Here is a 25,505-nt window from a genome sequence, read left to right on the forward strand (position 1 = left end):
ATTACGATCAGGTTTAAAATAATGATCACTCTGGCAACGTCTTGGCATTCGATCATTTATTCATATATCAAATGCACATGCTGGTTATAGTGATGCAAGATTTAATTTAGCTAAGCAGCATTTCAACACTAATCATGGAGGCAGTTCATCTAACAGTCTTTACAGATACAGCAAAGGACGTTTTCAAGACTGTCAAAGGCACAGATTAAATTCAAGGTGGCAACTACTAATCAAATATAAAGACAAAAGCAGAAGCCATTAGCTTTTCAGACAGCTACTTACACGGAACTATAATACAACAGATGGTTGTTAAATATTTTAACATGACAAGAAGGACATAGAGAAATGGCATAAAGTAGAACCTCAAACTTTCAAATGCTAATCTTTACAAAGTGATATAAAAATTTCAGCCTCTATGAAGATTAAAGGTGAGTTTACAACAAATTGTACTTTACTGCAGAGCTAGTGCATAGTTTATATTAAGGCATTCCTGGTTTATGTTCCTATACTAGCAACTGTTATCACAGTCCCTAAAGATGTCTTTGGTTTAGAGTAGGGTGTGGGGAACGTCAGGCCTCAAGGGCCGGTGTCCTGCAGGTTTTAGATGTGTCGTTGATCCAACACGGATGATTTAAATGAGTAGTTCATTACCAGGCCACTGGAAAACTTCAAGCCATGTTGAATTTAGCCATTTAAATCAGCCGTGATGGATCAAGGACACATCTAAAACCTGCAGGACACCGGCCCTTGAGGCCTGGAGTTCCCCCGCCCCTGGTTTAGAGAGTAAGCTGTTTGCTAGAGGCATTAATCTTGCCTTCACTTCCATTGCAAAGATAGCAGCACAGGCACAAAGCTGAAATAAAAACCTCACGTCTAAGCAAGCGTGCAAAGAGTCAAGCAGCTGAACACGTCCTATGACCAGGAAAATGGTGTATAAATAAAATGACAAAACATAACGGAAAATCTACTGAAAGCTGCCCAGGCATTGAAATGGTTTGAATTAAAACAATTAAAAATATACATTAAAGCTGATTGGTGCTGTAATTTGTGGACATTTGTGCAGAACAAACATGTACACAACACTTTGGAATAAAAATACATTTTGTTTTTGCCCGCCATTGGCTGAGACCACGTCCTGCAGCTAGATGTGTTTTTATCAAGTTAAAAATCACATTTACAACAAACAAGTTTGACCCCAGCCACTTCCTCCTCAGTCTTCACTTAATATACTGTACACAAAAATGTTAAGCAAGCGGCAGATCATAAAATACAAGTCACACCTCACACTTATTTACAAGACAATTTGCTGGAGGACGTTTTCTTTTCCTGCAATACAAAACTGAGCAGAATAAACATTAAATCACCCGAGCTTCCTTTAGAATAGGCCCGCTACAAAATAACATTAGCTGATAATGAAGCGCTTCCCTTTTTAATGCTACAGAAATGATAAAAACTACACTTCAATACACATTTTATACACACACTAGTTCATTTCTGTGCATAAAGTAGTAGCATAAAGTAGTCCCCAACACTGACACACTGTACGTCACAATTACCAAAACCCATCCCGTTCTTTCTTTGTAAAAGTTACAAAATGTGTTCCTATGGATGTTTATATTTATAAAAGAGTTCAGAATGTGAGGGGCAAATAAGCTGGTTAAACTTCATCTCTGAATCACACAAATGCACGAGGAGAAATCTCTCTGTTCAGCTCGGGGTATTTTAATTTAAATGAAAATGCTGGATAGGTTGTGTTAAATCCTGGATAGGCAAAGGAGTCTGTTAAAGAGCGACAGTACAAAAAAAAAGGAAAAAGTAAATGGAGGTAGCTGTGGTGTCCGCCTGTGTGTTTCAATCAGAGAAAGTTTGTGAAGAGCTGAAGTTCTCATAAATATTGAAATGTTCAAATCGTCTAGGTCTTTAGGATTTTTTTTTTTCATATGCATTAACAGTGTCTTACTGTGTGTTTTGTTTTTTGTTTTTTTTTTGTTAAGAGTTTGTTGGAGACTACAGTAGAAAAAGCACTATTAATCTACACTTTAGACCACCTACACATTACACTTACAGGAGCTTCTTGGCCTGCCACGAAGCTCCTGGCGTACAGTTTTTGTGCTGATGTTAATGCGACAGGAGGTTTGGAACTCCAGAGTTATCAAGTCAGCTTGTTGGCAACATTTACACATTATGCGCCTCAGCACTCAATAGCCCCACTCTATAACTTTATTTGGTTTACCATTTATTAACTGAATTAACTGTGGTTCCTTAACGCTTCTGCTTTGCAATAACCCCTTTTACAACTAATCATGGAATATCTAAGTGAAGAAATCCCACTAACTGACTGGTGGTAACAAACCCATCCTATTACAGCACTGTGCTTAAATTCAGTGAATTCCATAAAGCGACCCATTATTTCACAAATGTTGGTAAAGGCAGGCAGTTGGTGAGGCACGTGACTTTATACACCTGTGGCAATGGGACTGGAAACACCTGAATTCAATTATTGAAAGGTGTCACTTATTACTTTTGTTCGTATAGAGAACTAAATGGTTGAGTCCTAAAATACTGAACAGGAAGTTTAACTTAATATCTTCGAGCAGTTCTTTGGTGTTAACTAGTATTGTCATGATTATAAGTCTTTGAAAACTATATCATAGTATTTCAAGTACTGTGATATCAAATGAAATCCATGGCTTTTTAAACACACCAACTTGATCCTTGACCTAGACCAAAATAAATAAAAAAACAAAACAAGTGATGACAAATCTCCCTAAAATACAAACATGTGGGATATCATATTCTTTCTGATGTGGTTTGTTACGAGAACTAGCACCAGCTTAAAAAAACAAAACAAAACAAAAAACAAAACTTAACATAACGTTATGGTTGCTTATTTCATAGCTAACCCTACTGTTCCCCCCTATACTCAGCTGTTGTGTTCTCTAAGCATCTATAGCAGCGAAGCCATTAGTGTGAGGTTTGCAGCCATTGCCGTTGGTGTGGTTGAGTGCCTCCATCTCCTGATTGGCAGCCAGCTTTTCTCTGGCCTTCTTTTCCCTCGTCAGCTGTCTGCAGTGGTAGAACAGGTAACCTGGCAACAGGAAGCCAGTAAACGAGAAGATCAGCAGGCCGAGGTTGATCTGCAGGAAAGAAAGATCAGGAAGATGGACAGTTGTAATTATGATTCACATTGTCAGGCCATAATTAAAATCGGCAGTTTCAACTGTGACTATTTTTAAACTACAGGAAGAAAACTTTAAAACTGTCTGAAACCAACTGAGACAATAACCCATATAAATCAAATTACATTTAACATGTAGCAAGAACCGATCAACTGAAAACAACACCAACAGTTTAAATCTCAAACTTTCTCGCGTCCTATTCTGGCCAATTATGCAGCTTGTTCTTTGAAAACAGCCCTTCTAACTCTTAGTTTTTATTTTGTTTTAGGGGGGCATTCCTAAAAGCCTACTTTTTTCTGATTGGCTGGCCCCTCATCTGGCTTCCATAAACAGAACCCTATGCTTGTAAGCCCCTCCTCTTTATCTCAGGCATGTAGAGAGCTTTAACACAATAACGTTAAGGAAAATTCCCTCTTAAGACCAGCCTGAAGCCAGAAGATTTGGCTAAATTTTACTTACCAATGTAAGCAAACACTGCGACAGTAAATATGTCAAGGGGGGGGAAAGGGACACGTATAATTTGTCTCCTTTAAGCGTAGTCATGGTTTGTGCTAAATGCTAATGTTACAGTGCTAACATTCTCAAAATAACACAGTGTTTAATATGTTCACAGGCTAGTTTAACTGCAGTAAACAAAAGAAGCAGAAGGGAATGTCTTCAGATTTGTAACTCATGTGACACCCAAACTCAGTACAATTCATCCTGAGGGAAGCTCAAATATTTTTGCTATATTTCATATTATACTTGCTGAATGTCAACCTACTATGTGGCTCTAGATAAAACATTTGCAGGTGATCAGAGTGATTAGGACTCATTATGTTTGAAACCTGAATGATTGTTTTAACATACACTGAGTGGTCATGTGGACATTTCGAGGTGAATCAACATGATGATCCAATTTAAGATTACCATTTGGCCTCTTCAGTCTTCACTTAGTGCACTCATTACCTAATGAAATTAATGTGTACAAAACTGTAGCTAACAAATGCACATTCATTTCATTTACAATTTCAGTTATCCCATGGATAGTTGGTGCGCAATAAACAATGCTGAGAGCTTTTTATGGGCGTCTCATTTTGAAGTTTGCAGGCATGCAGAGAAAATGTGTTTTCTCACCCAGTAGGGGTCTCCTTTCAATGGTCCAACCATGGCGATGAAGAGTGGCTGCTGCAGCAGGGCGACCACAGCGCTGATCATGGACTGGAGGCCTGTCAGCGTGCCAAAGTGGTTGGACGGGTAGCTGTGGGAAAGATTTAGTGGTTAGCGTGAAATACCAAGTGACAATAGGCTGACAATACATAAAATAAAAACAGCTGATTTAGTGTTGGAGACATAACATCTATGTTGAAATGCAGGATTTAGTGCCAGAGAGAGCTTATTTTCATGCTGATGTGGCTCTGGAGGGCACTCATAACCAACAAGTTTAACGTTTGCCCACACGATGTTGGGTGATAATGAACAATCAGATATGTACCAATCCTACAATGACATAATTATGCATGTCATACTGAATAAGTATAAAATGTATAAAGCAATGCATAAGCTGAAAGGTTGCAGTTTGTGGTCTCCGAGCACACAATACAGGATCCCCCCTCCTTTTGTTACCACATCTGGTTGCTTTTATCACACTGTAAAGCCGTGCTTTTTGGTGTTTATATGGTGTTAGATAATCACACTAAATGGGTCAGAAAAGAGCCCATTGTCTCATTTCCAAGATTAAGTGAAATCCTAGTTGTCTTATTAATGAACCGGAAACTCAACATATGTTCACTTTGATGAGCACTTCTTCCAGTTATTACGTCACTTAAATGATTGCCATGTGATTTAAAAATTAGGTTTTTGTGAAACTTTGCATGTAATTGTGTTGTACAAAGATTTATCAGCACTTACACAGCAGCATAAAGACCTCCACAGCAGGAGTGGATGAAGCCTCGGACCATAGTGTGGAGGATGAAGGTCAAGATCTAAGGTTGAAAAGAGATGGAAAAAGTAAGGGAATTAATGCATCACACTAATTACTGTTGTATCGCTGTTGTCACAGAATAAGGCATTACCTGTAGAGGCAGGTTGTCGATGAGGCAGCAGACTCCAAATGCAATTAGCAGCAGGTTAGTGAGGATGAACGCCCTCATTGCATTTGTCACCTTCTGAATCTTACGGTCTCTTTTGGGTCCACTGGTGAGCCTGTTGAGGACACAGGCAAAGAAGTTCCCATCACAACATACAGTGTGTGCTTCTCATATATAAATGGCCTCGTCAGTCTAGTCAGTCCTTCTCCATCATCCTATATTCATGTCTTTACTGTCAAACTACTCAATAAAGGCGAAAAATAAATGAATGTTTATTCCCAAATCTGTCAAGTTTCTCTGCACATACCTCTCTTGTGTGCCTGAGGGGACTGTCTGATCCTCTTCACACTCCTTCATCTTCCAGTCCATGATGTAGCCAATCAGAGGACATGTGACCAGACACAACAGCTGTAGCATGCCAAAGGTGGACGAGTAGAAACCCACTGAAAGACAAAACATTAAATTAAGAGGAGACAAAATAACAAAGATAACAAGTTTCAGTTTAAAGCCTTATTACTACAGTGCTCACCATTGTCTTCTGCCTCCTTGGCTAGCTTGCCAGACGCTGGAAGATACATATAATAAAGAGCATTTCTGTCAGTACTGCTCAAAGGTTTTTAACAGTATTGTAAATACTGACTGTGTTTGAGGGTTGGACACTCACGGTGCTCTTCTCCATGGGTGATCAGGAACTCCAGCATCTTGTTCATTGCCCCCATATAAAAGATGATTCTCAACTGGGACATCCCCATGGTAACCAGACTCCAGAGGAAGATGGGAGAAAACACAGACCGACGGAAAGGAACCGCATCTGTGAGAGGACGAGTGTTTTTATTTTCCTGTAATGATTGTGATGGAAATTCAGGAGAAGTGGTTCAGATTTCTAACTTTTACCGTAAACCTTGTGGGAGATCCAGTCTCTCAGTAATATCACACAAAATAAATCAGTGGTTCTCAGCCTGACATGTGCAAGACGTGAGGCACTTTTCTAGTTTGTCTGCAATTTTATAATTTGAGGGGTTGCAAGGTGATTAATAGGACAGAATTTTATTGTGGCCACAATACAAAAGGTGCATGACTGCGAGCATTGTGGCTGTGTGTGTGGGTACACTTGCATTACTCATTTTGGGGGACCTATATCCGTACAGTCACACATGTGTGGGGACTCTGTATCTTTTGGGGTCAAAAAGCAAGACCCCATAAGACAAATCTTAAAATTTTACAGTTGGAAAAAATGTAGTTTTACCCACGAAACTATAACGTACTATAGTCTCCTCCAAAGTGGCACAACTGTGTTAAATGGTAAAGTGGTTCTTATATAGCACTTTTCTACTCAGCTCAAGCACTCAAAGCACTTTAAAAATTTAAATTGCCTCAATCACATTCGGACAAGCACTGTTTTCTATACCCAAGTGCTTTTTCTACCCAACATTCACAATATTCAACATTGGACCACCAACTTTTTAATTAGTAGATGACTCTACTCTCTATATCCAATCTATTTACCTCAATATAGATTGGTACTTGTATAGTGCACCATTCACATTCAGACAAACTGCAGAAGGAAAAGACGACAGATTTGTTGACCTACTGGGTGCAACCTCATGTCCATTAGCAAGCTTCTCTGTGGAGCGTCGGATGTCTCCGTTTTGGTGGCTCAGTCTCTCACCAACAACCTTCTGCTCAGATGAAGGTGGCTCTTGAACATGGAGGATCTTACTGTTATCAATAAACAGGAGGGTTTCAATTACGGAGTTACGGTTGTCATCAACAGTTACTGTATCAATATTAAAAAACAAAAACAAGCAGACCTGTAGTCCACCTCTTCAGGTGTTGGAAAACCTTCTTTGGGCCAGTTAACAAAACAATTTATGAAGACACATGTGGCAAGACCCGCCCACGTCCACATGATCACCGTGAATGACACGCCTGCGTCGTAGATGGCCTGGGAGGGAAAAGAAGTTATGTTTTTACACTCATGTTTCACTTGTGTTTAAAGGTGTGCTCGCTCACTGTTTTTTTTTTTTTTAAACCACATGGCGGAAACAGAACAAGCTGTAAACACAACACAGACATTATCACCTTGTAAAGTTTTTATGGTGAGCGTGCTTAGAAACCATCCAGACACATTTATGCATTTATTTACAGTGGTGTACCTCAATGTTTATGTCTTATAACTCCATCCATAACATTTCTAACATTTTAAAGGCACTCTGAAGTAGACTCACAGTTACAACTCCACTCGGTTTATGTGAGAAATTCATCTAAGTGTGTAACTTTAACGGTGTATTTGTTAACATATCCTTAATTTACCTTGACTCCAGGGAAGGTGACTGCAGAGGAAGCGTAGGAGCCGATCATCAGAGACATTATGGTGGAGCTCAGGGCACCAAACATGTTGGGGAGCTGCAGGCACAGGGACATGTAGACAAAACAGACATGGTCACATATAAAAACATTCACAGTGGTCCATGGACTACCCGGAGTTCATCATTTATTATAGTGAAGGTTCACTATGCTATTTTGCCAGCAGAGGGCAGTGGTCTGCTTTGTGTTAGCAGGACGAACTACTGAACACTGATGAGGTTGCTCCTAACAGCAACGGTTCACTGCTCTAGCCTGCAGCGTTTGCACCCAGTAACACTTCTCTCTTCCCGCAGAGCAGACTCATTAAAAATATTAGTTTCCATGTCAAAACAAAAAAGAAATGAAGACATGGCCCCATGGCTCATTAATGGATTATGCTATACTTAGAAACATTGTTATCCTTGCAATTAAAACAAAAAATAAAATTCTAACTATTTCAGACTTGACTAGGTTCCTCTGACCTAGCATGAGTTGAAAGGGGGGCAAGGTGGTGGGCATTAGGCACTAGGACACCATATATTAGGTCAACCTATTTAGAGTGACAAGGAGCTTAGCAAACACAACAGTGACCTATTGTGCTTGTAGCACAGTAAGTGTCCTTTTAATTAGAGTTTTAAATGGGTTAATCGTGATTATAAAAATCACATGTGTAGGATTTTAATTGTGCTGGATGACAAGCTTGCTATTCTCTCTCTCTCTCTCAATGACCACAGTTTTCTAAAACTCCTGCAAACGTCACCTAATCTCCCTACGCCGTCAGTGCCACTGTTGTCTCCCAGACAGTTTCCACACCCTTACACTGACATTATCGAGGCAGAGAGCATTTATTAAACATAAAGGAGCAAAACGTTGACCTCCTAACATTTTTATTGGGAGATGATCTATAGAGATATAGAATTTTTTTATGCGAAAAATCATTATCTCAAAGTTATTTAACTTTAAGTTATTTAAACCTCTATTAATTAAGAATGAGCTGAAAACAACACCAGCTTAGGCTACTTAGAAAGTTGATACGGCTGACTTGGACGCAACTTGCTTCAGTTTGCACAACCAGTCAACATGGTGCAACATCAGCATTTTATTTGGAGTCCTGTGTTACAAGCCTATAAGTTTAAATGCAATATTCACTCTACTTTCCCTACCCTCTCCACCAAATCCTTAGTGAAATATCAAGCGATGTTTGCTAATGTATCTCTAACTTCGCATTTGCTAGCGTATCAGCAAGTGTACACAAGGCTTTTCATTGGAAACAGCTGCACCGAGATAGCGGTGAGAACCAAAGCAGTAAAGTTGTGGGTTGGGAAAACCTAAAATAATTTGTAAGAAGGGTATAAACCTCTGTAGAGCTAAGAAAACTGCAGTCTGTTTATAATCTTACATTATACATAGTTATTTGAGCAAATGTTGGTTAAAAATATTAATTATAGTACCTTTAACAGATTACAGATCCCTTCTAATTACTATAAATTTTTCTTATAGCACATTCTGCAGTCCTTAATTTTCCCATCACTTAGACACACTGGGATTCAGAGCTGCATACAAAAGGGTTTCCAGGAGTTTTATAACCAAATATCAAAATCCATACAAATATTTTTGGCCTTTGTGCCAAACAAGATGTAAGGTGGAAGGTGTGGGTGAGAGGTGTGCTTTTTCGTCACATAACTGTGACGATGTGCAAGCTGTGGTGCCTGCGCTTTATCGAGGAAGCATGAGGTCACTTCAGTCGCTGACACTGAAGTGAGATGTTGGCAGGTAAACAGGAAAGAAAAGCTTTCCTGAGGATGTTCGAGGAGAGAGTCTGCCTGTCTGAGTGAGATGAGAAAAACAACCGCAAGAACACCCGTCCTCATTCAGCACTTCTGAGAACTGAAATACAGCTCATCTATGAACATAAGGTCTGCAGTGCTGTGGAAGTTTATGGAATGTGGGAAACGGGGCCCTCCGAGCTTGCATCTCATGTTGTAAGATGTCAGGTTACCAAATATGGAAAGTGCAAATGTCTATCCTCTACCTCTGTGTTCTGTCAGATCCTATTAAATAAATATTTTTTTACAGAGCCTTGCAACACTTATGCATGCGAATGCTGCTAGGGGGATGTGGACACAAACGCATGACTGTATGGATGCACACACAGGGTCAAAATCACACACATAAAAAAAAAAAGGATTTAGCCATTCACTTGCCACAGCTAATGAGTTCAGGCTCTACTCCTGCAGTGCTCACTCACTTGGGTGTTGTAAGGCTTTGGCACTGAGTTTAATTAAGACTTTAATCACTGGGAGAATGGGCCAAATAGCAGATTAATGAGCAGTGAAATTTTGAAAGACAGGACGCAAGAAGGGAAAGTGGGAAAGGAAAAAAAGGAGAGGAAGAAAGACAGATGGGAGTATAAAATCAGCAAGGACATCTGTGACAAAGACACGGGCATTCTCACACTCACACACACTATAAGAAGATTGTTGGCTTATGTATCTGTGTATTTTCTAATTTTTGTGTTCCAGGTTCTGTATGTTTGTTTTGTCTTTTGTCTCTTACAGGTGCGGCAGTTGTGCATTCACCCCCCCTGCCTGTCTTGCCTCTGCATTGTCATACCAAACCACATATAATTTAATTCACATGAAGAAGAGCTGTTCTTTCACCACTGTACATTCAGATCACAATTCTGATTGCAAAATCTGCCAGACAGGACAAGCCACAAGAAAAAATAAATAAATAAAAAATCAGCAAGGACAGAAATTGGAAAAAGAAAAAAAAAAAGAAAAAAAAAAGACAGCAGGAGTAAAACGTTTTGTGTTTGATCTCCCAACGCTACATTTGCAGAGCCTCCCTCTGTGGAGATCCCAGCAGGAAACCCTAAATTGGAGCCGATTAGCACAAACTTCTTTTTGCTCCCTCCCTCAGTGTTCGCAGTTTGGTCAAACTGTCAACTTCAGAGTGTTAGCAAAGCCGTCAAAAGCCTGCTGTAGTGGACTTGTATAAAGACTAGGGACTTTTTAATATTAGGGTATGTACGATAATTACCTTTTTCCCCCCAATTCCCTGAAGTTGCTTCTATTCACTGAGTAAATTTAGAAGCAGACTGACAACTTTCACAGTCATTACAAGGAACATGATTAACAGAAGTAGCTGCACTGTCTAATTGCATGCCAGTGGTAAAGTATTTGCATTGTCAGTTGCAGGCCAGGCTTCATTCCTTTAAAAATGACATGATACTGGCAGCAGGAAACTTTTCATTCTGTACATAGAGACAATAGGGCGTTCAAAGGACCTCATGCATTCCTAACAATGTGACTCACTGGAAAAGAAAGTGTCTGCAAATCACCTTGTTGTCATTTAAGGCTTTAATTAGTTGGTAAAACCAAAAAAACTAAAAGGTGTGTTTGCATATTGAGCACAGTAATGAGTCAAACTAAATATTTAATGAAGAAAAGAAATCAGAAAACTGAAAACTACAGGGCATCACAATTGCTGCTTTTGGTGCCTGTTGTTGTTCTTTTACATCACCCACACAGGATCTCAGCTCATTGTGCAAGATACTGCACCTCAAATGTCCCAGTGTTCAGTTGTTTTTATTTAATATTCAACCAAACTCAATTATGTCACTCCTCCTTGAAATAAAACCCTTTTAACCTGTTGTTGTAATTGACAGCATCTCTTCAAATGATTTTACAATTTTCTGCCAATCTTGTGTTATTGTTGGCAACATGAATGTATTATTACAAAATAACACTGAACATGTATGGACATCACAGGGGGACCAAGAGTATCTGTGAAAGTGAGGCAGAGTTAATTACCCTGATCAAGGTTATGGAGTTAAAAATGTTAAAACTTTCATCAACGCCAAACGTCCAGTCCACTTTTAGAAAATGTGAAAACTGTAAAGAATGAGGATAAAATGTGGACGTTCATCAGTGCTTCTGTCAGCTTTACAGTCTTCTTACTGACAAAGACATCAGTGGTTCCTACAGACATTTCTATAGGAAATCCATCCATAGAATTTCCACCCCAATTAAGACCGGCCCGCCAAGGGAGTCTGATATTCCCAGTTTAAAGAATCTGAAGTTATAATGTCTGTCTAAATAAATTACTATATTTATGTATTGTATAAAAATCCAATGATGGGCTTTGTATTGGGAGTTTCCCCCCAGTAACTGACTCATAGAGCACAATACCGCAAAACGACTGAGATGGTCTTGTTTAACTCTCGACCACATGGTTTAAATTATGATGGCATTTGTGAATTTACGTCTGTGTGTGTGTCTGCCCTTGCACTCTTTAGAAAAGCAGCAGCATTGAGGTCACTCGGTGTTGGTAAACCTCACCCTGATTAGAAGTGTCGACAGAGGGAAGGAACGAGGGACACGGTCAGTCAGGGACAAACAACAGAGGGCAGCTGATCATTACTCAACATTGTGTGTGTGTGCGCGCGCGCGTGTGCGTGTGTGTGTGCGTGTGTGTGTGTTATTAACCGTGTTTGTCTGATAGGCTTGAAAGAACATTCTGTGTCGGCGTGAGCTAACACTAAAAGGAGCTCCACGTTCTTGCATGTGTTATGCGTGTTTCCTTAATGTAATGTTAGCCATGCGAGTATATAAGGTAGCTACATTATTAATTTTGCATGCGTTTCTGCTTTTAAAATTGGTGTTGTTTTTGTACACCTCTACCTGGGGGGGAAGAAGTGCTAATTAAACATCTTTCAAGATGAGTCAGCATCTGTAAAAACCTGAACGAACGAACCACTCTGTCGATGTGCTGCTGCACTACTTCCAAAACATTTCATCAAAATTCAACGCTGCGATTTTGTTCACTGTAGAAACAAGAAAAAAGTCTACCTGCTAAGTCACCACCAACAGGTCCCTGCAAGTTACACTTTGTTTTTTTTAAACATCTGCACTGTTTGTCTGGTTTTTATCACCCTAAACATCTTTCATACCCAATGGCATCCAGTTTCATAATAGACTACTCTAACGCTTTTCTTTCTGTAAAAACACCCACGTAAGCAGTTTGCGAGCTTAAAGAGAAAAAGGTCCCAGGATAAGGTCATCTGTCCACAGTCAGTCTTTAACTTGAGCATTTAAACAGCTGTTTCTTGTTCATCTCCCCGTGCGCGCACATTTGCGCATCCACATGTGCGCACAGTCATGCAGAGTTTAAAAGGTTGTGTAGTGATTATTCTGCTGACTGCTGAGCGGAGAAACTGAAGAGAGCAGGAAGAAGGTCGCGAGGAAGAGCTCAATGTGTGCTCAATGTGTCCTTGAGTATCTTTGATTAGAGGTAAAGGGGCCGAGCACTAGGGAGGGTGTGTAGTCACCCTTGGGCTGCTATTGGTGGAAACTTTCCATGTGGTAGAAGTCATGTGCACTCTGACAAAAACACTGTACCAGGACTAAGCACCAACCTAAATACTTGCCAGGACAATGATAAAAAAAACACACTTGCTGATAGATCACATGCACATACACATGCCTGATGTGGACATCACGCACCGTAGCACCACCACCCCTTACCCCCACCCAGTCAGAACAACACATGCCATTTTGTCAGCTGAGAGACCAACCATGCTACTAAAATGTTTCTGCTCATTTGTTCCAGGAAGAATAAAAAAAAATAAAACCCTGTCACTACTTTCTTAGAAAGAGTTATGTAAATAGATGGTGTTAAATTATATTATAGGACATAGAGTTACTGACTGACTACCAGATGACTAATAGCATTTAATGTTACTGATTGTAGTGCACAGGATTACCAGTCATACTACTATCAACTGTTAAGAAATACAAGACATGGTGTACATGCAAAGGCTCCCTTCTTTTAATTTAGGGGTTTTGTAAAGTTGACCACATGGAATAAGACCTTTGCCACCCAAAAATAAATCCGAACTGGTACTGAGAGGAGTGATTGTCTTGTTCTAACAACATCACAAAAGACACAACAATACCAGTAAATGAGATGTGAACATGAAACCAACTGCACTGGAACTGGCCGTTGATAAGATAAGATAACCTTTATTAGTCCCACACGTGGGAAATTTGTTTTGTCACAGCAGAAAGAACTGAACTGAAACAACTGATGAGGGCTCTGGATAGGTTATATATGGAGTTGCCTGTGCAGTACATATATATATATCACACTATTCCCCTCAATTAATCAGCCAGACTGCATGTCTTACCCCTTCGCCTGTTAGCCGTGTGTCTTACCGTGATGGAGGTGAAGGTCAGGCAGATGCCTCCGAAGCCATTCAGAGAAAGAGCCAGGAAGATGAGCGCTGAGAGGACTGCAGAGAAAGCAAGAGAAACATTAAAACTCGCTTTGGTAAACTGGAGGACTTCATTTTACAAGAAGTCAGTTTAAGTTAAGATTTCAGGAGACCGCCTTCAAAAACAAGCAAATTACCACGCGCCTTAAAATGTGCCACAAGTGCATTTAACTGCAGCGGATATTCACTAAAGCAGTTGGCTTTTAACTTGTGAAGTGGTGTAAGGATGAGGTTGTGGTGAAACACATTGATGCACCTGCAACTCCTTCACTTTCTCTGTGGTTTAAGTGTAATATTGAGCAACACAGACAGCAGCTTAAATAAACAAGCTGGTACAAAAAAATGGTACCAGCCAGTGTGACAGACACTTTTATATAACCCTAAAATTAATCTAAATTTTAATTAGGCTTAAAATTATGAATTATGAGTGAGACGGCTTTCAGTGACAGGTAGGAACAATTTTTTTTAAATAACTCATTTGTCATGCAAATAGATAGATACCTTATTGATCAGTGATAAAAATCAGTTGGTTTGTTTTTACAGTGATTAAAAAAAATCCAGGTATACGGACTTCTGTAAAGCCTGTGTGTCATTTTGCATCAATTATCTCATCAATATCTAGCGCTTGTCTGTTTTTACTCACCGTCGGTCTTGTAGGCAGAGGTGGCCATCATAATACAGGACAGACCAAAGCATGAGCTGCAACAAAGAGAGAGAAAAATAATGAAACCTCGAGATAGCTAGCTGCTGGTGACATCGTCGGCAGTAATAAAAAGCTACTTTCTGCTGCCATCTTATCCACAGGGGGTCGCCACAGTGGGTAGCTTGGTGACTTGGAGAGAATGTTGATTCGTTCCAGCTTGAGACACAAAACCCCTTTGAAGTTGCGACAGGAACTCAGGCGTAAAATCTGTCATCTGCCAAATCAGCATTTTATCAGTTTCCATCGAGGCTGACACATAAAACTTATGGAGGTTATGTTGAAGCGTCTACAAAGACTAAGACCAGAAGTCTAAATCAGCTATAAAGAGTCTGGTTTATAAAACAGTTGGTCAATGATTTAACAGCCTGAATGCTTTTTGAATCAGATACGTTCAAATCCGATAAGTGTCACGCTTAACTTTTAAAAGTCAAGTAAAGTCAAACTGTGGATGAGAAAGGCAGAAACCATGTGTGTTTGTTTATGTAACATGACTTTTTACCCTTCTGTTTTGAAGATAACCCAACATCTAACTGAAGTTTTCTAAATGATTCTGAGAAGGCTTCGGAGAAAGAGTGCGGTTGTCAGGTATAACCAAAAATTCAGCCCTCTGGGACCAACTCGATCTGTCGTGTTTGGAGCAAGAAAAATGCTGAATATGACCCACAAAATACCATCCCTACAGACAAGCATGGAAATGGAAACATGCTTGGGGGTTGTTTTTCTGCTAAGCGTGCAGGACGACTTCACAGGACTGAGAGGCCAATGGATGGGACCATGTACCCTAAAATCATGAGAATCTCCTTTCCCGCAGCCAAAAGACTGAAGGTGGATCACAGATGGGTCTTTAGGCAATGACCAATGACCCCCCAAAAATACAGACAATACAACACAACAAAGGAGCAGCTTGCCAACCCCTAGACCTCTACCCTATAAAAAAAGTACCTATGGAGGGAGCTTAAGCTTCGAGTTGCTGAGCAGCCAAGAAACCTCAAGCATTCCTCTAAAGAGGAGTAGGTCATAATCCCTCCTGAGACGTATGCAAATGTGGTTACAAACTACAAGAAACATCTTATGCACAAATGCACTTGCCAAAAAGGGTTTCTTCACCAAGTACCAAGTCATGTTTTACTTGAGGATCAAACGTTTATTTCATGCAAGTATAACTTTTATGTAATGTGTTTGTTTTTTTTAATCTTATGTCTCTCGATTAAATTGAAACTACCATAAAAACATGAGACTGTTCTTCTCAAACTTAAAAATTCAGCAGATCATCAAATAATTATTTCCTCTACTGTATCTCTAAGAGTCTGGCTCTGAAGACAGTCCAAGCTCTAACTTACAGAACACACCCTGTAATTACATGAACGGTTGTAGACTAACTACACGTGTACTGAGAAAAGGTGTACACATACAAACGAGGACTGCCTACACTCAGTAATTTGCAGAAACTGGATCAACTTCTCGCTTCTGCTGTGGGAATGTGATCCATCTACTTTTTGTACTAGAACATCAAGTAAATGAATTGATTGAATATCAGGTTTTCCTTCCTCATCTCCACATGTGCCAAGGAAGATTTTTTTATGATTAAGCCAAACATACAAGGATCATTTATGAGCCACACATACGAATACATTCTCAAATGTTACAATATTACCTTCCAACCAGTCGAATGGGACGTGGTCCAAACTTATCCATCAGGATACCAAGCGGGAGGGTAGTGGCACTAAGCAAGAAGGAACCGATGGTGAAGCCCAGATTCAGCATCTCTTCCTGGTCCACACAGCTGACCCATTCCTCAACCTTCTGGCCAGAGGAGTTACCCAAAGACGCTGTGTCATTTTCTGTGGGAACAAGTGTGTAGGCTTGATGAGAGATCGCTCAAGAACTATTTGAGTCTTTCAGGTTTTTTTTGGGCTCTGACTTGACTCCAAAACTAAGCATTATTTTCCCCATTTTCTAAACTTGTCTTAAAGGTGACTTTTCTGCAATTTCCAAAACAAGACAATCTCATGCTTTATAGATTGCAATGGCCATGACACATTTGAACACAATACATATGTTTCCCAAAAAGTAATTCCAAGTGATGACGCCTTAAATCCTGCAGTTCCTCAAATGGCCACTCAAGGGACGTTCCTAAAATGAGTCAGTCCTCATGGTATGGGCTCAAAATGTGGTCATAAATATTTTGTACTTGTAAAAAAGATTTGTATGTGTAAAAAAGATTTGTGTGTGCGTAAAAAAGACTTGTATGTGTAAAAAGAATTTGTGTGTGCGTAAAAAAGATTTGTGTGTGCGTAAAAAAGATTTGTATGTGTAAAAAAGATTTGTGTGTGCGTAAAAAAGATTTGTATGTGTAAAAAGAATTTGTGTGTGCGTAAAAAAGATTTGTATGTGTAAAAAAGATTTGTGTGTGCGTAAAAAAGATTTGTATGTGTAAAAAGAATTTGTGTGTGCGTAAAAAAGATTTGTATGTGTAAAAAAGATTTGTGTGTGCGTAAAAAAGATTTGTATGTGTAAAAAAGATTTGTGTGTGCGTAAAAAAGATTTGTGTGTGCGTAAAAAAGATTTGTATGTGTAAAAAAGATTTGTGTGTGCGTAAAACAGATTTGTGTGTGGACTTAGAAAAAAAAACCCTGCAAGTTACAAGTACGAATTTTGACCCTATTTTTCTTCCTTTCATCTGATTGGTCAATGTCATGTCAATCACAAATGTAACAATCCAATCAGAGAACAGATGGGTTTGGCTGTCGGAGGGGCGCTTTTTTGAACTGCAGGTCTTTGAAGGGAATAAATGCCCTTTTACATGCCAACCCAGCGTTTTCCTTCATCACCACAAAGGAAAACAGTCTGTGGTCGTCCGAGTTTGGTGATTTTTGTGTCACAGGTCTACGTGTTTAATATAGGGACTTCCACAGCCTTTTCAACAGCGCTGCGGACCGCGGGGTGGGGGCGGGCAGTGTTTTGGAAATGACAGTCTTCATTACAAAGCTTTCTTTGTTATGAATTAGCATACATGTTTTTATTGAACATTTGAAGAACCAGCAAAAAAAACAGAAACTCTTGTAGAGGACATAAAGTCAGAGATAGAAAAGACAAGGAGCAGGTGCATCTAGTACAGGTAGAGCTGCTGCAAAAACCCACAGAGCCCAGCAGCCAGCGTAACAAATTCTGGATCCTTTGCTTTTAGTTAGCAGTTAGCATTAGCAGCACATCCTGCGTCTGATGTGAAAGGACTTTTATGCTGCGCACTGTGACTCACAGCAATGGTCCTGGGTCAGCCCTGACTTTGTGTTAAACTAATCCTAAAGTAATAATGGTATTTCTAACCACTGATATACCACAACTTTTTCCTTTCAACAGCTCCTGAAAGTTAGGGGACCTAGCTGCTATCGGATATTTATATAGAGATCCTCCAGCTTCAAACTGTATCACCCTTCAAGGACCTGCAGTTCAAAAAAGCGCCCCTCCAACAGCCAAACCCATCTGTTCTCTGATTGGATTGTTACATTTGTGATTGACATGACATTGACCAATCAGATGAAAGGAAGAAAAATAGGGTCAAAATTCGTACTTGTAACTTGCAGGGGTTTTTTTTCTAAGTCCACACACAAATCTTTTTTACGCACACACAAATCTTTTTTACACATACAAATCTTTTTTACGCACACACAAATCTTTTTTACACATACAAATCTTTTTTACGCACACACAAATCTTTTTTACGCACACACAAATTCTTTTTACACATACAAATCTTTTTTACGCACACACAAATCTTTTTTACACATACAAATCTTTTTTACAAGTACAAAATATTTATGACCACATTTTGAGCCCATACCTCATGGACTCCAATGTTAAAATGACTTGAGCATTGTCTCTATGCCTTCATAGGAACTGTTGATGGGGTGAATTGTTAGGATTTAATCAGGGCTTAAAGTTAGAAGCGTCCCGAAACAAAAAACTGTAGCAAGCTTGCTAACACATAATTTGGCTGCTGGTATTTTGGGTATGTCTATCTTCTATTTACAATCTATGCAAATGTCTAATAGATGTGTTATCTCCATATCAAGGTCACAGATTCTGATCTTACCTGAGCACAGGTGAGAGTAGAAGCCTTCCCTCTTTAACATGATGAGCAAGGAGCCCCATCCCAGCAGCACAGCCGAACACAGCAGGTTTTCAATCACCGCTGTCACCGCCATCCACCAGCGCCTCCTGTAGGCCTGGACGAGAGTGGGCGCCATCGCTGCTGCTCTGTGATTGAGGAGCAACAAAGAGGGAGGGGGAGGATAAATTGAAATGACTTTAGGCAAACATGGAGGTTATTTTTTTTATTTTTTCTAACAAGTAAAAAAGATAGTTGATGCATCCAATGTAAATGCGAAGGGTTTTCCATTTGTTTAACACCTTTGAAAAACTTCCAGACACACTAAATAAGCTGAACAGATTTTATTAAATAATATTACACACTGATGTGAGTCATTACTGATGCTAAACCACCTCCTCCAAAGGTTTGATTACCCGGTGTCTTAGTTTGAAGTAACAACATTAATTAGTTGAAGCCCTTATTTAGTTCTAGCTCAAAAACACTCAGTAATGTTTTCCCAATGTTCCCGTATTTATTAAGGACCAGGACATGGGTCAATACCACTGACATTTTAGCAAATTTAGGTCTCCACAACAAAAAAAACCCACCCCGACACAACAGATACAAGTAACAATAACTTTCATTGTTGATTAGTCTTCCGTATTCCCGTTGAGCCATTAATCCTATAATTAAAACCATACTGTCATAAAGAGTAGGAAATTTTTATTTCCTAAAAATTCTTTAGCGATTATACGTGAATGTTAGGATTTTTGCTAAACCGGTTTGTTGTTTCAGGGAAGGAAAAAAAAGGCACAAACTGTAACTGTAAGTCTGAGTGACTCACACCACTTTCCATGACTTTGGGTTTGTGAAATTATTCCAGTCCGGATTTACTTCCTGTGAACTTAAGCTCTCATTCACATTGACATTTGAAACCTGATGAGTAATAGGGCTGGGCCATATCATACCGTTCACGGTAATACCGGTATAATGTTGGGCAATGACAAGAAAATGAAATATCGCGATAGAATATGGGTAAAACGCGCATGCGCAGTGCCTTTGTTTTCATACGCACATGGCGAAAAAGGCACGGCGGCGATGGAGAATGACAAGGGCGAAAGCAGATCGTTGAGTGAAACGGATGAACCAGAATTGGTTTGTAAAAATGCTGCAACTTCAGTGGTGTGGAACTGGTTTAGCTTTCGTCCGTCAGATACACAACAAAGCACTATTTTTGGTAGAGCATGCTAGCGGACCGTCATTATTTCCGTGTTTTTTGGAAAATACGGCACACTTAAAATCAATCATTTGATTTTTCTGAAAATCGACAGTGCCCCTTATAATCCCGTGTGCCTTATGTTTGAATTCTGGTTGTGTTTACTGACTTCGAAACGATTTTATGTGGTACACGGCGCTCGAAAATCTGTCAAATGTTTTAGTACGACTTTGCTAAGCTACTAACCCGCACCGCTTGATGGATTGTCAGAGCATTACGGCTATCGTAGGCAGAAGCCTCGCGGAGTGATACGTACGGTGCTTCAACATAATATTACCGCGTGTGTATAAGCTCTTTTTAAGTTTTGTGGATATCATACTTGGTTATGCTGAGGATATGTCGGCCAATTTCCACTGGAAATGCCTTTTGGTTAAACTGTCAGCAAGGAATTTGCATTTGTACTGTTACATTTTTATATAACTTTAATTCAAAAAACAGCTGCTTGTTTAAGTGAAAATACATTGATGGGTTGGTTTTTTTTGCACTAATAAAATTGTGGAGTTGTAAAGTATTTTGTCTAGTGTCAATTATCGTCAGTTATATCGTTATCGCAAATTTTCAAATCTATATCGTGATAAATATTTTTGGTCATATCGCCCTGCTCTAATGAGTACATCTAATGAGTGTCCATGTGGAGAGTCACTGTTTTGTAAATCCTAGGCCAGACAGCTTCAGATGTTCACCTACTGTGCTGTGAACAAAGCACTTGAGTTTGACTCCCAGAAACACTGCAGAGTGCTGAATTGTCTGCTTTTCTTATGGAAATTGGGGTGGCACCTTAAAGTGCCGCTGTTTCCATCTAAAAGCAAAGGGGAGTGGGATTAAATGAGTATGGAAACCAAATGGAACTACAGCTTGGCTTTGGTTTTAAGTCACAGGATAATCAGGCTGCTTTTACATAAACACACATGGGCAAAAACACAGCAGCTGTGATGTGACTGACTAAATAAAGTCATCTTAGTCAAGGCCACCTGAAAAGTACACACAGACACACACACATAGACACACAAAGTACAGGTCACTAGTCACAGTGATCTGCAACATGAGCACCCAACACAGTCATGAATCTGATAACACACATATGGAAAACATCTAAACAAGAAGCAATGATCCAAATATGACCAGCTATTCCATTTGGCAGCCAAACCACAAAAGGGGGCGGAGGGGAACAGCGAGAGACGAGGCCTACAGTCAAGGCCTCAAATAGGAAATCAGTTTCAGTGCTTCTTAATGGTGGCATCCTTTAAGCATGTGTCATACTGGAGAACCAGAGAGGCCCTAATGGGACAGATTTGTCTCCGCTTGTGCTCACGAGCTTGCGTGTGTGTTCACGAGGCGTGTGTGTAATGCGATTATCCACTGCCCGCTGGACCGCCTTTGTGCTGAAAAGAGTGTTTGAAAAGGGGGATTTGTTTGAAACTGACACCCCACGACAAAAACCCCTTCAACACACACTCACTCAACAATGAGGTGACAGCGGAAGACGGTGCTTATTCACGCTGTCGTGTAAATGCCCAATCCACACATTAACCCGTTAATTAAGTCTGAGTGCACAAACAGTAAAGAGGCTAACTTTTAGCCAAGCTTCTACAAACACTTGAGTTACAACCATTCATATCATCTTTAAGTTAGGAATTTTTTGTCGATCCATTACCATTTTCAAACCGATTGTTTTATCCACCCAGCACGCCAGAGAGAACCAAAGTTATTAGATCCACTGTTACAAAGGCCTAAGATGTTCATATTTGGGCTTTTAAAATGTGTCAGAGATCCACCTGCTTACAAAAACGGACTCCAGCTATCAATCAAAGGGCAAAATGATAACCAAATTTTCTGTCCATAGAGTTTATTATCATTTACAACCAAATTTATAAATGATAATAAAAACAGACTCCAGCTATCAATCACAGGGCAAAAATGAAGGAAGGAGTTCATTTCCCCTTTGGATCCTGCATGATGTGTCATATATGCTTTGTATTTTATTTTTAGCCTGGAGGAAAAAAACAAACAAAAAAAACCCAACCATTACCGTTATACCATGTGTCCTTGTATATAAGAGATAACTGTACACAGATAAAAATTTGTTGCTTAGCTGTTGCTACAGTCAACAACTGAACTTCTGTTTTGATGTTCCTGGTAGGGTGTCTGTCGATATGCACACATTACTTCTTTAATCTTGCGTAAATCTAAATCTTGTTAATTTCAGCCAAAGCTTATGTGAAGTAAGGACAGTTAGTATCTCACTGAGGAAATCTGTCGTTTAATTAACCTCAATGTGCACTTTTAAAAAAATCTTTTAGCGTATATCATTAACTTCAAAGGTCAAATGAGTGCAAGGAGTGGAACATACAGGTGTTCATTGTTGCGCTTATGACTTTCCTACTTTCAGCTGCTTCCTTGTCAAAACAGGTCACCACAGGAGGTAGAAAATGTAACTCTGCCAAGTCAAACATGATTGATTTGGCTAATCTTTACACTTGCTGCCCTTCATGACACGGCTCCTGAAGGGATTTGTGTCTCTGGCTAGAATTGAGCCAGCAACCTTTTGCTTGTCAAGCACATATATACACCACTACACTATGCACAAAATTTAACTCTAAAAAACAGCCAAACCACTTAAAATCCCTAAAAGTCATTAACTTAAAAAATATTTTTAAAAAATCAGTAACTCCTAAGTAGTGTCAGAGTTTCCACATATACAATCTAAAATGTTAAAGTAACACACAGACCATTAAAGGTCTAAGTATACAAGCTACAATCACATGTATTTGAGTTACCGCGGGGGCTGAATCAGGGGCATCAACACACACACGGTGAAATATGCGTGTGCATGAAAATATCGTGCACACACATCGCTCAGGAGGCAAAGCAGTAAATGAAACTGGGAGTTCATGTCTTCTTGGTATCACAAACACGTCTGTTACTGTAAGAAAAGGCTGTAGTGTCATCTGCTTTGCTTTCACACAAACTGATGCAGGGCACGGATGCATTCGGCCAGCTCTACTAACTTATCCCTCGTCACCGTTTCCCGCCCATTTCCAGGTGCCTGTTACTACTGCAGTAAACTGCACGCTGTCAATAAAGGGAACAGGAGTGTTATTGTGTTACCGTGCAGGAAGGTCAACACATGACAGACAGGTGGCAACAACTTAAAACATGAAAGCCCGGCTTTTTTTGTTGTTGGCAGGCAGTTGTGAGTCCCTGTCACAACACTGTGAAGTGTGTGCTTTTAAAGTTAGAGCAGGTGAAGCCTGCTTTGGGATAGATCCCACAAAAGGAGGGTGTTTCCTGAAATACCGGAGCAGTAGCAGCTGAATGATGCAATAACTCCAGGACTTACTCTACTCCTTTTGCCACTGGCAGCCTGGATAAGCGGATGGGGTTTTAATGGGTTTTGAATTATTGAACAGGGACTTCCTTCTCAATCAACAACTGAGTGAACATATAGGCTCAATTATCCCTATCATGCTTACTTTCAAGTCTCCCTGTTGCTGCTTACTTCCAGCCATGCTCTTTTTTTCCCTGCTGGGGATATAGATGACCTTGACCAGACGTGTTTATAAAACTCTGCGGGACTAAAAGAACCGCAGGAAAAATGTTTCCAAATAAAATAAACCACAAAGCCCTGGGCCTCTCTGTTCCCCGAGGAGTCCAAAAGTTGCCCGGCCGGCGAGCAGCTGTCTCTCCATGGGTGTGACCTCAGTCAGCCTACGCTTACCAGGCAGGGCAGAAGAGGAGACGCGTTCATGTGCTGCTCCAAATGTTAAAATCTGGAGTTCTCCCCTGGCCTCCAGATCCCATCAAAGCGTGACACAATTAAGAAATAAATGAAGAAGGCAAACGAGCAATAAATATATAAAATATAGGCATACTGGCTGGATTAAGGGAAACAAATATATAATTAGGCTGTTTAAAGATCAAGATCTGCTTTAATCTGCTTTTCAAGGGTTTTGTGACCATCAATCACCCAAAACATCCACTGATTATGAACGCCAGCGCCCCAGTTCTGAGAGAAATGGGCAGCTCTGCTCTATCTGATGCTTTAGAATGGGTGTTAGAGGCTACACCCAGTGACTTGGGGACATGCTGCATTTAAAATCCACACATATTAAACATACAGTTGCTTCCGCCATTGTTCTCCCCATTTTTCTTATATTCTTTAATTTAAAGGGTTGTCGTTTTATGTTGTTTTATTTGATTCCTCATCAATGAAACCAACCAACTTTTGGTTTTTCAAGATCCAAACAAGATTTTCATCATGTCAACCCAGCAAGTTTTCGCTGACTGACATAAACCAACTTAATAACTCAGTACACGCATGTATGGATACATTAAATGCACAATGCTCAACAAATTCATCAGACTACTACCCAATGTAAAGTTTCTTCCAGGTGTTACATATGGTTAAAATGATTCAAATGCAGTAAGTATACACGTTTCATATAAATATCGTCTATAGCTTAATTATTTTCTTTAGTCCACATAATTAAACATTTCAGTTACATAAAACGTGAATTTTGATTTGATGTACTGTATAGCATGTGGCACAAGGCAATACAGTCTCTGGCACAATCATAAGCATGGGTTGCTACTGAAAACAAGAAAAAATTGTGGGGGAGGGGTAACACTATGCAATATATTCAGTTTTAGAATTTATATTTAGTGTTAACTGTAGCTAGGCTCAAAGTGTTAATGCAATCTTATTTTAATATGCAATACTGTCATATGCAAAACCAGGGTGGCATTAGGGGTCTATGCCAGCACATGCCACCACATGCCACCCCTCTAGATCCGCCCCCGTTATGCTGTAATTGGGCTATAATAAAACAAACGCCTAACTTAAGACATTTGTGCGCATTTATGGCTTTCCAGGGGTTTTATAAATATTATAAATGAGTCATAACAGGCAGGACTCCGATGCTCCATGAAATGAAGGCTCAGGTTTCACTGAGCGCATTGTACACATTTTAATCGTCACTTCCGAAACTTTCTCAACATCTGCCGCTCGCGCCGATTCTCACATTTTTACCCTCCCTTAGTGAGCGCCCGTACTTTGCGCCATTTCTCCCCTCGCCAGGCCACGGACGCACAAACACACGTGGACACACACACACATATTGTGGGTTTAATACGCAGCGTTTGGTCTGCATCGTGAAAGCTGACACTATCCATCTCATGCCACGTGTATCAGAGGTCGTTGTTCCTCCTGCTGTTTCAAGCCGCCGCTTACTTCTTTTCTTTTTTTTTAATTTTACATATAACAATAAACTCGTGAACACAACAGCGGCAAAACGTGGAAATGTAAGTAAACATCATATACTTACTTCAGTTGTGTGTCCTCTCACAGGGGCTTGAAATAAAGGTTTGAGTTCCTTATTGAATAACAAAATAAGAATTTAAGCTCAACTTTAACTAATTGTTGTCCTAATAGGAAAGTTGAGCCCGAGTCCCCTAAATAAAACTTTTCCCCCTCCCTCTGTCCTCTCCCTTTCTTCCTGGTTGAAGACTGATGTTCCTTGCCTATAAGTCCACGTTTTTTCTCCCTTTCTCTCTCCGGTTACACGA

At 39.9% G+C, this 25,505-nt stretch overlaps 1 protein-coding gene across 1 annotated transcript; it reads right to left on the reverse strand.

Annotated features, from left to right (window-relative positions):
- Nucleotides 1-41: 41 nt before the first annotated feature.
- Nucleotides 42-25,505, reverse strand: slc43a1a (solute carrier family 43 member 1a). Its single transcript, XM_084947785.1, has 15 exons — nucleotides 25,265-25,505; nucleotides 18,668-18,831; nucleotides 16,229-16,415; nucleotides 14,515-14,570; nucleotides 13,813-13,889; nucleotides 7,562-7,654; nucleotides 7,060-7,193; nucleotides 6,840-6,967; nucleotides 5,913-6,059; nucleotides 5,778-5,813; nucleotides 5,556-5,691; nucleotides 5,234-5,363; nucleotides 5,070-5,143; nucleotides 4,296-4,419; nucleotides 42-3,137 (listed from the first exon to the last, which is right to left on the reverse strand). The coding sequence occupies exons 2-15, from the start codon at nucleotides 18,819-18,821 to the stop codon at nucleotides 2,940-2,942; spliced, it is 1,674 nt and encodes a 557-aa protein (XP_084803911.1). The 5' UTR covers nucleotides 18,822-18,831; nucleotides 25,265-25,505; the 3' UTR covers nucleotides 42-2,939.

The sequence above is a fragment of the Perissodus microlepis genome, chromosome 2, assembly GCF_051167445.1.
Source record: "Perissodus microlepis isolate ML-2025 ecotype Zambia chromosome 2, ASM5116744v1, whole genome shotgun sequence".
In the NCBI taxonomy this organism is placed as follows: Eukaryota; Metazoa; Chordata; class Actinopteri; order Cichliformes; family Cichlidae; genus Perissodus; species Perissodus microlepis.

Excerpts from the sequence above, each read along its gene's own strand:
- slc43a1a (XM_084947785.1), bottom strand. The coding sequence starts at position 18,821 with ATGGCGCCCACTCTCGTCCAGGCCTACAGGAGGCGCTGGTGGATGGCG. Across the intron at positions 16,416-18,667 it reads CTACTCTCACCTGTGCTCAG|AAAATGACACAGCGTCTTTG; the intron begins GTAAGATCAGAA and ends TTGTTCCCACAG. Across the intron at positions 6,060-6,839 it reads TGGACATGAGGTTGCACCCA|ATGCGGTTCCTTTCCGTCGG; the intron begins GTAGGTCAACAA and ends GTCCTCTCACAG.